Consider the following 16,350-nt stretch of genomic DNA (forward strand, 5'->3'; position numbering starts at 1 on the left):
TTTCCTTTTGTTTTTCTTTAATGCGGAATGGGAATGGGGAACAAAAAAAACTAAACATTAAAATTAAAACTTAACTATAACAAATCTTAAACTAAACGTATAAATAAAAAATGCTCCCCAGGTCACCTTCACAAGTTGTGGTTTGAATTAAAGCTGTTTTCAGCAAATTTTAACTCTGTCTAAGTTTGTGATTGATAAATCATTTAAATAACTGCACTAATTTCAAAAACTTTTTTGACGTGATCAATAATGAAAGAACCTATAATTCTTAATCATTTTAGACATTACATATACATATGCATCCTTTGCCTTCCAAACCAAATATAGAATAGAATAGAAAAACATTTATTTATGACAAACAAACACAGATGACAAAAATATGTTGACAAATATACAATGTATAACATTTAGTGCAAAATGCCATAAAAGGGTCACAACTCAGCATGTAGCTGGCAAAGCCAGCGCTGTTCTTCCGTTGTGACCCATGCGTACGCCGTTCGACGACGAGGCAGTTATGCTTTAATTTACTAAACTAAATGAACATGAATAATATGAAGTCTTTCTCAATATTGATAAAATACTATACTTACATACTACACTACACATTCGTCAATATTATGTTCCGCGTCATGAAATTCATAATTATAAACAAAGTCCAATCCAGATACGAAGTTGACAAAGTTATCTGTCTAAAAATAAATTATGATTACACAGTGTAAATTAGGTAGGTATGTACATATATACCTATCAAATACAATACCTATCAAAATATTTGCGTATTCTTTCTGAAATCAAGCGTTTCTAATTTGCCGCGTATTTTTGAAATTGTAAGTTGTCTAATAAAAAGTAAATTGGGAATTCGTAATACATATAAGGTAATAAATTTATATATAATTTTAACAGTAATTTTTGGGGCCACAAACCCACATGAAAAGATACCTTATGTGGTTGTCATAACTGGACATAAGGTTGGATGTGGAAGCCTCATTTGTAGTTAAAATGCCACATATGTACTTTAGATATTCTTGATATAGGCATTTAAGAGCAATGCAGGTCATTGCTAGCAACTTTAGGTAGGTACTTTATACATATAAATAAACATTTGTGACGTTCCACGGCTAAAAGTACCTTATGGCGGCTGTCGCTTACGTCGCATAGCGTCGCAATAATATTGGAACGGCGTTAATAATAGCGTAAGCACCAACCGCCATAAGGTACCTTTACCCGTGGGACGTCACATTTGTGCGGTTCATTGTTGCTGTAATTCTGCTTTCTAAAAGGAGGCTGTTTATTTACAAAACATTGTGCGCGACTGGAGCAGTATTCGGATTTCAGGGCGAACCTCGTAAATCGGGATAACATGCTACGAAAAGACGTGACTTTTTCCAAACATTTAAGTTTCTATTTTCGTTTTCTATCAACGATTGTCATCTTGGCTAGGCACCCTGATAATGATAACGTATAGCGTCTGTTCGGATAGAGAAGAGTTAGTTGTGGAATGTATGTGGCCCAATACATTCCACGACTCTTCTCTTTCCGCACAGAGGGGCTACCGCGAAAACCGAAATTCGCAAATTGCGGGGATCTTTCCCTTTTACTCCAATGAAGGCGTAATTAGAGTGACAGAGAAAAATCCCCGCAATTTGCGAACTTCGGTTTTCGCGGTAGCCCCTCAGACTAGACGGGGCAATGTGGTCTGATGACACTAGCGTATTGTAAAGGATATGAGCACATTTCCAAAGCGTTTGTAATAATAAATTATGTTGATCATCAAGTTAAGCCGCCTACCGGAATAGCATTTGATAATTAATGTGAGAAGAATACGATTATATACATTGTTTGTGTCGTAAACTATGTTCTTGTGTTTACAGTTAGGTAGATGGTTATTAGAACCCTCAAGGTTCGTTCCTTATTCTAACTGTAAATATATTATTTGTTATTCTAGTATTTTAATGAGTGTAATCAGACTTTATTTTAGTTAAATTCCTCAAATCTTTTGTTATAATATTTTAAAATAATTATAAATATTGTATATTCGTAAAGTACTTTGGTTACAATCTATTTAATGCTGACTGTATGTACAGTTACCTGCAATAATATGTTACACAACGAAGGCCGCAAAAATATCTGACACGATCTTATTTGTAGAGCCGTAAGAGCGTGTCACATATTTTTGCGGCTTTCGAAGAGTAACATGATATTGTAGGTGACTGTACAAAAACCTATAACAGAACTTCACATAAATGACCGCTACATACTGGCTACAAACGTAGTGGCATTCTGGCTGGCAGCTGTCATAAAAATCAAAAATCAAACATCATTCCACCATGAAGCTGTCAGCATCAGAGATCGCATCGTCGAGCATTAGCAAGGACTGCGGGCACGGATCGGTGCGTTGTCTATGCAAGAAATTCTTTTCAAATATAAGCGGCCGTACAAGCGGGTTCAGTCGCCGGTGGCTGTTCGCACGATGCTAGCGTACTATGTGGTGTTTGCGTTGTTGCAGTGCGCGACCGCTCGTGTGTCCACGCTGCCCAGGAACATGACGTTTGAGTATCCGGTGGCGCGGCGGGACGAGAGCGTCGTCGACGACTATCATGGGACCAAGGTAAGGGACATACAGTTAGTTAAAACCGCTTAATTAAAAGCTTAATCTTTCGTATGTATTGTCCCGTATACGTCTCAGATAATTTGGGCTAATTTACATTTTCAGGGTTATTCATTTCAGTAGCATACTTTTAAAAAGTACATACGAAGGGTTATCTACTCCTGCACCATCTAATAAATTTAACGCACATTTTGGTTCAATTATGAGATACGAAGTTTTTAATTTTTTACTTCATACTTTAACAATCAGATCTTATATTAATATATTACATACTATTTTCTTTGAAAAGGGCATTGTTTTAGATAACTTTATAAAAAAATATTCGTTGTCTTTTAAATTGTTGCATGAAGATAGGCTCACAATACCTAGTCATCTGATGCCTTTCTTGTACAGCTTTTGATGCGTCTAAGATGATTACTCCTTCGGATCCTTAATATAATCTTCGATTCCAATAGTTATTATTATCATTCTCCAAATATTAAACAAAGTTTTAGCTTCAAATGTATCATTAGTCTTTACATTTAAAGGTCTAACCTTATTTGATACCTACCTTTGAAACTAGATTCAGTCGTAACTTTCCCTTCAAACCTGATCTCTGCGCTGATAGCCCACGCAGTGCAAGTGTTATTTATACGTCAGTAATTCATAGAAGTTTGACGTTTGAAATGACACTTCACTTGCACTGCGTGGGCTATCAAAATCGCTGCAGACTTTTCTTGGTCTAACTCTAGGTAAAGGGTAATCTCTAAAGCAGGTTCGGCAGATTTGAAACAAACACGCGCAGATAATTACGAGTAACTACAATTATAGCAGGCCACATTACCCAAATTATTTTATTAATTATAAAAGTTTAATCACATTAAAACTTAATCGCTAAGGTCACTGATCTCAAAGTAATACACATCTCTAGCGGTCTAGCATGAGTTGCGTTCTCGCGCGCGAGTCCATAGTTGAAGTCGCGCTAGGTGTATGGACATGGAGTCGCGCGCGAGAGCGCAACCCATGTTAGACCGCCTGGTGGTCTTTGATTTCTTAATCTTAACAAAATACGTAACACGTGTAGGGTCATTGAGATTTGAGCCTTATAATATACCACATAAATGTCAAGATATTCTTTCTATTTAATATATCAGGATGAACATCGTATAAACAATAGCCATATTTATAGATTTCTTACAATTAATAACATGCATCGTAAACATGACACGAGTGATTCCTTTGACGTAAGTAATAGTTGGCGACTTATCGTATAGTTCGTTTTTTTAGCATTAGAAAGAACTTGCAAGAAGGTAAGCGATCTTGACGTCTTTTAATTGAAAAACGCTTTTTAAAAATCAAAAAGTATTACTTATGAAAGCAGAAGAATATAAAGGATCGTATTAGATTCATAATTGTTACATATTTGCCGTAACTTATTTTTAAAATGTGTTTTTCAATTAAAAGACACATCAAGATTGTTTACCTTATTTCTAATGCTAAAAAAAACGAACTATAAACGCAAGTTACGTGTCTTATCCTCTTTTTATAAAAAGCACGAATTTATCGATACTGTTATTTGTGTCATTGTAGTTGTAGGTAATATAGCTCATTTGTCGATACGTGTACGTTATAATTCAAAGGTATCGATGCTGGGCACGTAGCATGGCCTGCGCAGAAGCCAAAAGACGTGCCATACACAAGTTACCTTGCTCGACACTTGAACACACACTACTTATCTGACTTCCTTCTTGTACAGTCGCCATCAGATATATCGGAGCGGCCAAGGTGTTCACAAATATCTGAACACGCCTCTATTGTCAAGGCATTAGAGTGCGCGTTCAGGTATTGTGAACACCTTGGCCGCTCCTATATATCTGATGGCAACTGTACGAACCCACGACCATTGGTTTGACATTGCACGTCTTACCTCTAGGCCACTAAAGTTTCCTGTATTGTTCTTCTTAGTTCTAGTTACTTAAAGAGTTAAATACTGCATCTATTTTACAATACAATACTCTTTATTGCACACCTCACATACATAGTTTACTTTTAAATGAAATGCTACGCCTCGAGCAGCGCGTGCATCATTTTGTTGTAACTTCCAACATTTTATAGGTATAGTCAGCCAAGAAAGTGGTCTACCACTTTTCGACACCATCATCTGATTGATAGAGTCGAAAAGTAGTAGACCATTTTTTTGGCTGACCGCACTATGATAATCACAGCCCATATGCATCAAAATTTTTCGTAGTTTTTTTTTTACAATTATGATAAATAAGAGGGCAATTGAGTGGTCAAGCACCTGTACTAAATTATAGTACAGGAGTGCCTAGGCACAGTGTAAGAAGTAACAGTGGTCCGATGGCCTTTGACCTGTAGCGAGCTACTAACCCTTTCGAGCTAACCCCCGACTCCCCTCGTCGAACGACTGTATAGACTGTGGCCTAGGTTTGTGTGGTGACCGCGAGTTCAATGAGTACTTGTAACTTTAGCATATTTTGTGTGCAAGGATAGTATTCCATCTGTCCAATATATTGGTCCAATGTGTATTTGCATCTCGCATTTTGCTTAATGAGAGAGTGAGATCCAGTGCATATTGGACAAAGAAATTGGAAAGATATCTCCTTAATATACGCACATCAAATTCATCGGGAAGAAATTTACATCGCTTTAACTCGCTGAAGCAAAAAAAGAAATGTTACATAAATGCACATTCACAATTAACTACGCATAATGTGTGTTTATTATCCAACTTTACGTGACTTGCGCGAAGTCTTATAAAACGTCCTGTAATTTATTACCACGGTAATGTTTGGTACGAACTAACTATCAATCACGTTGACTTGACACTGATTTAACGTTAAAAAAACAATAGCCGTTCAGGTCATCGACCGTAAAGATTTATTTAAAAGGGCCATTAAGATACATACTCGTACATATTACATTAAGATACATTGCCAAAGATCACGATAGCAACGGATCAACCGGTCCATACCTATGCCGGATTTTACACTCGGTTAACATAACTGTTCTTTCTAAATTTAAAGCACCCATTTTTGCATTCATAAAAGCGTTTATTTGTGTCGAGCTCACTGCAGGACTCGATTGATTTGTGTACGAGTATCTCTTAATTATTTATTGAACACTAAATACACTAATTGCTTGCGGTATTCCGTCGGTCCAGCTGCGTTATTTCCCAACTACACCCTTAGCCAGAATCATTCGAACTTTAAACATCTCAACATGATTTTAAATTACTCGCAGTGCATTTTGCTCGTATTTATTCGTGCGCGCGAAATGCACTGTTCGAAATCGAAACATGTCGACATTTTTATAATTTCGAATGCGTTTCCAACACTGTCACCCTAGAATAACTACTCACAGCTGATCAATATTCCTGCCAATCGTTAATTCAAGTCACGTCCGCGACATGGCGATTGGAACCCCCATAAATAGACATTTTGTACGAATCAATATGTATATATTATGCTATCGTAATCGTACTGTTAACTATGTTTTTGATGGTATTTTGCGTACCGTTTTTACAGACGTGATTCAAATTAGTAAACCGCTTAGGCACATCCAATGTTTTAACAGTTATTCTCAAAATATATACGTATGCAATAGATGTATCTAACAAAATTTGTAAAGTATTATATTCTATTCGGAATCAAGACATCTTTATATTGTACTAGCTGTTGCCCGCGACTTCGTCCGATCTTCAACATTTTACATCTTTAGTACCTATAATTTTCATATCCAAGCAATGTTGAAATTAAGGAAATTAAGTACTTTTCTTTTTTAGCAAGTTGTATGAAGTTTTAAGCCAAGTGGATTTTGATGTTGGTTGCTGAAATTACTTTTCTTGTATTCTCATAATAGGTACCTATGCCCTTATACAAAGATTCAAGTTCCGCATTCCGCACTCACAAAATATCTGATCTCCATACAAACTTTCAACCCCTTTCTCACCACCTTGGGGGATGATTATCAAAAATGCTTGAATTAGTTTTAATGTTTTTTAATTTATTACCTTTTTTTCCAAAAAGTTAAAGTTCCTAGCTTAAAATTAAATTTACACCCCAAGACGAATTTTCATCCCCTTTTTAGCCCCCTTAGGGATTGAATTTCCATAAACGTTGCAATTACTTTTTTTTGTAATCGGCTATTATGTCTTTCTAAGAAGTTTCAAAGCATTTGCAATGGATTCAAACTTTGAACCCCATTTTAACCCTGTTAGGGGATGAATTTTACAAATCGCTGAAATCACTTTTATTGTCTTCTAATAATATCCCCAAATACAAAGATTCAAATCCCGCGCTCGAAAAAATGCATGATATCCATACAAACTTTCAACCCCGTTTTCACCACCATAGGGGTGAATTTTCAAAAACGCTGAAATTAGTTTTCTTGTATTTTAATATAATACATTTTTACAAAGTTTCAAGTTCCTAGCTTCAAATAAAATTTGCACCTGAAGACGAACTTTCATCCCCTTTTTAACCCCCTTAGGGGTTGAATTTCCAAAAACGTTGCAATCACTTTTTTTGTAATCGGCTATTATGCCTTTCTACGCAGTTTCAAAGCATTTGTAATGGATTAAAATTTTCAACCCCTTTTTAACCCTGTTAGGGGATGAATTTTAGAAAACGCTGAAATTACTTCTCCTGTCTTCTAATAATATCCCAAAATACAAAGATTCAAGTCCACCACTTGAAATTTTTTTTGATATCCATACAAACTTTCAACCCCTTTTTCACCACCTTAGGGGATGAATTTTCAAAAACGCTGAAATTAGTTTTCTTGTATTTTAATAATATATCTTTTTACGAAGTTTCAAATTTCTAGCTTAAAAGAAAACTTTAACCCCATACAAACTTTCATCCCCTTTTTAACCCCCTTAGGGGTTGAATTTCTCAAAATCGCTTCTTATCTCTTGTACACTTTATAAATGCAATCTGGTGTGCAAATTTCAACTTTCTGGCTTTTGTAGTTTCGGCTCTGCGTTGATGAATCAGTCAGTCAGTCAGTCAGTCAGGACACTTGCATTTATATACAGGGCGTCCCACGGCGATGCCACATGGAGGGAAAGTACCTTAAATATCATAGATAGCATATTTTGCTGAAAGAAGACTTCATTTTATTTTTAAAACTTAGTTAAATTGCATTCATACTTTTTTTTTTTAATGTATGGAAAAAAATTATCGCGTCATTGGAGGAAAAGTACCTTAATTATTGTAAATGAACATCTTACTGAAAGAAGACATTATTTCGATTTAAAAAAACAAGTTGAATTGCATTTTAAATAATTTCATGGTTAAACCGGGAATCGAACCCGCTACACGAGAAAAAAAAAATACCTTGTAGCTTTGTCATACCGATCGAAAGGCGAGAATTATTTTTTTGGTATAGTAACAGCACCAGTCATGGGACATTTAAGAGTAAATTTGGAGTATTTATGATATTTCCCTTATACATGTAAATGATCTACCGCTTAGCGTGTTAAAAAATGAAAGTCCTATCCGTCTTTCATGTTTTAGGCGTGTTGTATCAAAGATACTGCAATTAGTTTCCACATATTTAACAAATTAAAACTATGCTTTTTTTTCTCCAGTCATGGACACCAAAGTTCCAGGGTCCACTACTATACAAGGTATTTTTTTTCTCGTGTAGCGGGTTCGATTCCCGGTTTAACCATGAAATTATTTAAAATGCAATTCAACTTGTTTTTATAAATCGAAATAATGTCTTCTTTCAGTAAGATGTTCATTTACAATAATTAAGGTACTTTTCCTCCAATGACGCGATAATTTTTTTCCATACATTTTTTTTCAAAAAAAATTAAAAAAGTATGAATGCAACTTTACTAAGTTTTAAAAATAAAATGAAGTCTTCTTTCAGCAAAATATGCTATCTATGATATTTAAGGTACTTTCCCTCCATGTGGCATCGCCGTGGGACGCCCTGTATATAGATTATTTGATTGTTTATTGTTTTAATGTAGTTGATCGCATGTGTAAACAAAAACTATTTTTTTATGTCATGGCCTATTAATAATAACATGGCCTATTAATAAAAAAATGCATTCCTCTTTTTTGTCCGATTCAAACTCGCGTCGCTTAGTTTGCTCTCATTGTGTTCGTTATGCATTGTGAACTTGAATATAAGTTAACTTTTTTGTAGCAAAAATGTCACGGACAGTTTAGCCTATAATCTGTTTTAGATTGCCATCTTTCGAACTTAAGGTTAATCTGAGGGAAGGTCGTCTACGAGCTCTTTCGTCGCTTGCACACGTACGAGTCTGTACACATACTCCACTTACAAAAGGTCGGTAAGGCAGAAGGATTGAAGCTCACCCTTTCTAACGGCTCTGCCAAGGCATTACGCGACTGGCGACGGCGGCAGCAGCAACCATAGGTGGGAACAAAAGGCCCGGTCGCTGTGTCTCGATCCAACCTATGGTTATCGTTGCCGCCATCGTTAGCCGCACAATGTCGTGGCCGAGCCATAACTGTGTCCGAACGAAATATATATTACGTATACAAATACAAGAGTCTTATAATGGTCTTCCAAGTAATACATTTTATACGCCGATCTTCTCCATATTGACCTTAATATAACATTATTTGCAACACAAGGAAAGGGCGCGTTGCAGATGTATGATGGCATCGTCCTAGATCTCAACCGAGGTCTATAGGGGCGACCTCATGCATATTTTATATTAAATCATCACGATCTTGTGATATGTTTACATGACAAAAGTCCGTCGTCTGAAGTTGAATGCCATATTGATAACTGATGAGAAACTGGACTATTACGTCAATTACAAAATAAAATAAATCAATTAGTCGGTGTTTCTGCTATACGAGTACATAGGCTTTTACCGCCGCTGCATGGCTTAATACTGCTTTAAATTTTAATACCATATCCAATCGGGTCACGAGTATGTCGAGGATCGATAAAGTCAGTCTTTGAAGTGTGCAGTCGATTGGCTGTTTTAAAGAATCGTTTGTTAGATACTTAGAATGTAGTGAAAGTGTTTTTTTTTATTGATCAAATATGTAACACACCATTACAGTATAAAACCAAGGCACTGACACTACAAAATAAATAAAAAATTAAGAATTAAAGTTTGAACTTAAGCTCGTTGCAATACCCTTGTAACCCTTGATGAGTACAAAACATAGAGATAAGCACTTGTGGCTTAAAAACACTACCACAGTGTAAAAAGTAACAGTGGTCCGACGGCCATTGACGTGAATACCGATAGCTACTAACAATAGCGATGAGAGCGATATATGCAGCTCGGGTGCGCGACACCCGTCTCCCCTCGTCGAATCACTGTATAGACCATAGACTGTGAACCTACAGTGAGCGATAAATGCTTGTATCACAAATATTTTTTTTGTAAATCATCTGAAATTGATTGACTATGCTAATTATTTAACGTTTATTCCATGACATTTTCAGATCCACGACCCCTACCGCTGGCTAGAAGACCCAGACTCAGAAGAAACCAAAGAATTCATAGAGGCAGAGAACAAAATCACGCGGCCGTACCTCGACGCGTGCCCCGTGAAGGCGGACATCAACGCGCGGCTCACCGAGCTCTGGAATTACCCCAAATACTCGTGCCCCTTTAGACGGGGGGACCGGTACTTCTTCTTTAAAAATACTGGGCTGCAGAATCAAAAGTGAGTGAATTTTAGCTTATATTGTGTCTTAGTAGTCCTAATTGTCAGTAGATGGCGTTAGTGGTATCGGGATTGCCTTTTGTTAAACTTCTGTTGCTCCACCATAATTACCTCAGCCAACTGGCGATAGTCTCCACTAATAGTCATGTTGGCCGTACTAGTTGACTACAGATTAAGTTAGGTGTGGCGCCATATTACTGACACCACTTACTACACTAGCGCCATAGTGTAGTAAGTGGTGTCAGTAATACCACACAGCATAATCGACTGTTATTACTGAATACCTATCTATTTTCTCACCATCGGAAAATATGTCAAGCCTGATGTAACGCCAAATAATACATCATTACATTTCGTTAGGCTGTACGTAGTATTAGTTGGCAGGAGACTAACGGCTTATTTATATTAGGGCGTTTTTTGAACAACTAGCCATATTGTGCGAGGTTATTAGGTAGGCTATACAGAACAACTTTTTCTACGGGACCAACCTAGAAATTACAAAAAAAATTTTGGCCGTTTCACACGTTTCGGGAAGGCTAAATTTTTTTTGGGATTTCGGAGTTGGTCCCATGGAAAAAGTTGTTCAGTATGACCTACTTAATCACCTTGCACAATATAGCTAGTTGTTCAAAAAATGCCCTGAATAACTAATTAACTATCCATTTCCCTCGTTCCAGTGTCCTGTACATCCAAGACAGCCTGGACGGCGAGCCGCGCGTGTTCCTCGACCCCAACACCCTGTCCGAGGACGGCACGGTCGCGCTCTCGGGCTCCCGGTTCACGGAAGATGGCGCCACCTTCGCGTACGGCCTCTCCGCCAGCGGCTCCGACTGGATCACTATACATCTGAAGGATGTTGCCACAGGTAAGATAGGACATCTAGTCTTTGTAGTTATTTATTTGCCTCACTGCAGTAGGCGCTACATTAAGACTGCATCGAGCAAAATCAGCGAAAAAGGCAGTCACCGTTTAGTGGCTAGCGTCCACATCTCTTGATAAATTTTTTTATAATAAATATCATTATTATCCCAAAGAGTGTGTTTACAACGAATCACCCTTGAAAATTTGAAATCTTTTACAATATAATAAATACACTCATGCAAAGTTGTACCTAAAACGAGATGAACGAGTGTCAGCGTTTAGTAAAATTTGTATAAAAATTTCGATGCTCAAGCTATAAAATCGAGTGATTTCGAAAGCCAGATAACTGGACTACAACGAATCAGGCTTTTCCTATTTTTCCTCTTAAAGACAACAGAGAAACTCAATCGTAAACGTAAACTTTCGTAAAATTTCCATACATCCGCCATATCTGTCAAATTCTCCTTTGAATCAGATGCCCGCTGTGGGCCGTCCGGAGCGGACGCGTACTTAAAATCTCCCATTTTGACAGTTCATTTATGACATAAATTCATGTCCGTATACGAATGATGATACCAGTGAAAAACTGTGTTCAAAATAAATAGGGTAAATGAATAATGTCACACGGAGATCAAGAGTCATTAAAATTTTGATTTGTTTTTATTCATAAGTCATAATACTTTAAAAATATAACAAATTATATAAAAAATATACGAACACAACCAAATCAGTGTAATTAGTTTCTTCCTAATTCACTAAAAATGAAAAAAGTTTGAAGATTTGTTTTATCTTATTGGAATAAATTTTCATTGTGCTGGCATTCATATTACGTCATTTTAAAAACATATATGACATAATGTCAATATACTAGATAGACAATTTATCAACAAATTTCTTCACATTTTAACGTAAACAATATAAATTATTAAAATTTTATTTATGAAGACGAAGCAATGTTGTTCACATAATATCAGCAATAAAATTCTTAGTTTCAACCAGTTTTGTTGCTATTCTGAGAGCTATCACGTGCTTTGAAAGTTAATTCAATGATATATCATAAAGAAATTGAAATCAAGACTCGACCTGCAGTCTCAGCGAGTTTTTGTGGCTATATTATCAGTTGAAAGAACGATATTTAACCTTTTGGCCGCCGGACCTAGTCCGCAAAGACGCTCACTCACACGCCAGAGCAAATTTTAAGTAAACAACTAATAAAAAGTTTAGGGATTGCAAATAGTGATATCGATATTTACAATTTATGGTAAAAATCTTTTTAATTTAGCTTTGTTCTTATCCTGTTTTAATTTAATTCCAAATTGCCAAAATTAAACATATGTTTTACACCCGAAAATGTTTAAAATATAGGGATTTAACATAAAAAACAACCACTAAACAATGTCGATTCAAGACGTGATATCGCCGCACTAGGCTGTACGAGAAGTCTTTTATACAAGACAACGGCGCGCATGGACTGCCCGCAGTGCAGATCGACAAGGACTGTTTCCGCGCGGATCAAGTAATAATAGTCTCTAGGTCAACGGCGTAAGCGCTTGTCGGTACGTAAACTTTATTGGCGTAACGTTAAAGCTGCGCATCATGTGTCGATAAAGTCAATATACCGGAACTGTTTTAGTGAAAATTACACGTGGGTTGAATTTTTAATGAGTGAAGATATTATTCCGGAATTAGAATCTATAATTAAATTTCAGTTTGGTTTACATTAATATAGGTAAACTCTTATCAAAAAAACGTTCAACGACTTGTTATAAAAAAATTACACATTAACTTCAATGTTATAACCATACATCGTTATCGCGGGAGCAAATACGATTTGACAATACTGAAAGATTATAAAAAACAGTCAAAAACAGAAATGACATTCGTATAGAGAAACGTTTATACCTACGACCTTAAAATGTATAATTATTTTATTGAATATCAATGCTATCTTACCTCCATACTTGACTTGATTGGTACTTAAAAAGATTACCTATTAGGTACGCAACCTTATCAGTCAATTTAGACATTTGTCAATCTTGACTGATCTTTATTTGTAACAACATAATCATAAATTTATTAAAGAAGTGGTAAAACAGACTGCCCGTTTAGTAAAAACAACACCCATTACAACAGTAGCAGTCGAAAGATCATTTAGCCAATTAAAATGGATATTTACTGCACGACGCCGCAGATTAAGAGTAGAAAACATAGAGAAAATGTATGTCGTATATTACGAAAATCACTTAAGATCAACAAAAATTAAATAATGTTGTACAAAATAAATCATGAATATTTATTTGATATGTCGATTCCGGGTCATTATTTACTAACAGAGTGTAAAGCAAGATTTATGAACATTATGCAACAAAAACTTCGTGCTATGTATGATGAACTTCTTGGAGGCTTATAATGTGTAGGCAGAAAGGTCTGTTTTTACTAAACGGGCAGTCTGTTTTACCACTTCTTTAATAAATTTATATTTGCTCCCGCGATAACGATGTATGGTTATAACAAAAAACTAAAGTCTGATAAACAGGTATGTCCCTGTACCACTCTTGTGCGAAGCGGTCGCTGCGGTGTATCCCTTCCCACTAAGCTATAAAAGAACATCAATTATTTTTTTTATTTATCTCTTCTGCAATTAAATAGTCCACAATCTACAAGGGCAAATTTACTTGTCTGACTCTAGTTTATAGAACTAAAGAAGCTGCCTGAACTTTAAATATAGTTATGCCTATCTGACTCTCGTTCTACGTATTCTAGTACTCGTAAGTAGTTATACCTACTACTCGTTGAAAAAAATTGGCGATTAACAAGTGTTCAAATATTTAGATAAAAACATATTTCTGACTTTATATTTACTTTAAAAATTCCCATATCGAGTTAACATTCCCATCCCTAGCTGTCTTTTATACAAGACAACGGCGACGAGGAACATGAAAAATGTTGAAAATTTGAGCAATTTTTTTAAATGCCTTATTATAAAAGAAGGGATTTATATAGCGGCTTAAAAAGCAAATAAATGAAAAAACAAAGACCTTAAATATGAACACGAGTGTAAATGAAATTGCAATTGTTATTATTTTCCCATTAACTCAGTGGTTGAATTTGTGTCTTGTATACAAGACGACGGCGCCAGCGTATCGTTCTATCGTTGTCTTCTATACCGGACAACGGCGGTCAAAGGGTTAAAGCCAATACCGCAGTGGTCTGGTTTACGAGTACCTATATTGGTTCCATGTGACGATTTTTATATAAATGTATCTATCAAATTAACGTGCTTTTATTTCATTGATATTCGGTGCAAAACGATAACTCAGTAACGAAAAATAATTACTTATCAGAAATGCCTTAGGGTTTTTTTCAGTGAACGTTTATTTATAGGTATTTATGAGGTCTTATGTCTTATCAGTGTGGCTTTGGCCTTTGGACATTTTTGTAATGCTTTGTAATAAGGTAGGTGAGGTATCTATATCCCTAATTGTAGTAACCTTTTTTTGAATGAATTACAATTTAATTATTTAAATAAAAAAGTGGTCTACAAACATACATATCCGCTCGGTCCGCTAAAATAATTTAAGTGCCCTACATAATAGGTATATTTAAGATTAACAATCAGTAAACATCATTAATTACGCTCAAATGCTTGTTTCAAAGGTATAAAAGTACAATTTGCTAAGTAAACTGTCAATCTACATTAATTATAATAGATAGACTCCTAGAAGTCAGCTTACTGAAGATTATGAACAACATATATTATAAGTACTTTCTAAATAAAATACAATTTGTTTTTCCATGACTCATGTAGGCCGTATTTTACTATAGACCATTTTAAATTGAAGATGAAATTAATTCATGATAAAAGCTAATAAGGCCCGGTAATATTTTCTATTATTCTTGAACTTATGTTCAAGTCAGTGTTCAACTGTCAGTGCAAGTAACAAGGCCCGGTTCCGAACCAACATGGTATGGTTTTTTTATAAAACGTGTATTTTTCAAAAGCGCCGGAATATTTTTATAACTATTTTGGTATATATGAAGAAACATTGATTTGGTAATAATATCCTGATTATTAATATAACTATTTCAGTTAAAATAAAGGTGGGCCTTATATGCTTCACCTGACCTTATTCGTCCACATTTAGATCCTATAGCTATATTTGGTCACTTTGGCCGTCACTCTCCATTTGATGCCGATTGTACTAACCATTAAAAGTACAGCTCATATGTACTTTTACCTGTACTGAAACTTAAGCATTTGAGCGTAATTAAAGATGTTCACTGATTATTAACATTACGTGTTAAAGAACCGTGTCCCGATTTGGGCCATGGTGCGTCCATTAATGAATCGCATACTAACGGATAGAGGTTTACGAGTACATTCAAAGAAAAATAATTATAGGCAACCCAATACTAGTGGCTTAGTATACCAAAAATAAGAGAAGAGGGGAAATGGTCGGCTCCAATCTATGAAGTCCAATCTATGCTATATTTCTTCATGCTTTTAGCAACTAGGGCAAGTTATATATCATTTTTGTATAATTTAGGGACGAGGAATTCAGTTTTTAAATAATCGTATATAGGTATAACGAATGTAATAATTTATGGTAAACATACTCGTAATGAGTCACCATTATTTTAAGTTTAATATTTGTACGCCAATAGGCAAAACACAGAGCTCTATTTATTATTTTATATATAACACCTTAACTGTACCTGTGTTCCACAAATAAATTTTTACTTTACTTTACTTTACTTTACTTCATACAAATAAACTGATTTTTGCACAATAAATGATAATGATATGTAATTTTACGACAATTTTGGCCTTTACAATCACAGTGTGGTGATTTGTACTAAATAAAAAATTGCAAAATCTAGGCCTAGCAACAAGCTCTTATGAATCGTAATTAATCTTAATCTAACTATCAGAACAATTTATTGATGTTAATATTATTCCATAATAAAATTGGATTATTATACATATCAAATTTAACACTAAGAATTTCACAGAAGGATCGTCAAACATTAAAAAGATTGTATAAAAAATACTAGTCTATAATTTCTAGAATAAAATCTAAATGTCAAAAAAATAAAAATAGGCACTCATATATTTTTTCTGAATATTAATTAGTAGCGCGTGGCGGTGATGATTTCTATTCAAATTGAATTATGGCCAAAGTCAAACATTTAAAAAAAAAACTGAAT

At 35.3% G+C, this 16,350-nt stretch overlaps 1 protein-coding gene across 1 annotated transcript in view; it reads left to right on the forward strand.

Annotated features, from left to right (window-relative positions):
- Window positions 1-16,350, forward strand: part of LOC134679913 (prolyl endopeptidase) — a 35,461-nt gene that overhangs the window by 1,867 nt on the left and 17,244 nt on the right. The window contains exons 2-4 of the mRNA XM_063538853.1: window positions 2,507-2,608; window positions 10,058-10,281; window positions 10,959-11,146. Coding sequence (XP_063394923.1) covers window positions 2,507-2,608; window positions 10,058-10,281; window positions 10,959-11,146 — 514 coding nt within the window. The remainder of the gene's footprint in view (window positions 1-2,506; window positions 2,609-10,057; window positions 10,282-10,958; window positions 11,147-16,350) is intronic.

This window comes from Cydia fagiglandana, chromosome 3, assembly GCF_963556715.1.
Source record: "Cydia fagiglandana chromosome 3, ilCydFagi1.1, whole genome shotgun sequence".
NCBI lineage: Eukaryota > Metazoa > Arthropoda > Insecta > Lepidoptera > Tortricidae > Cydia > Cydia fagiglandana.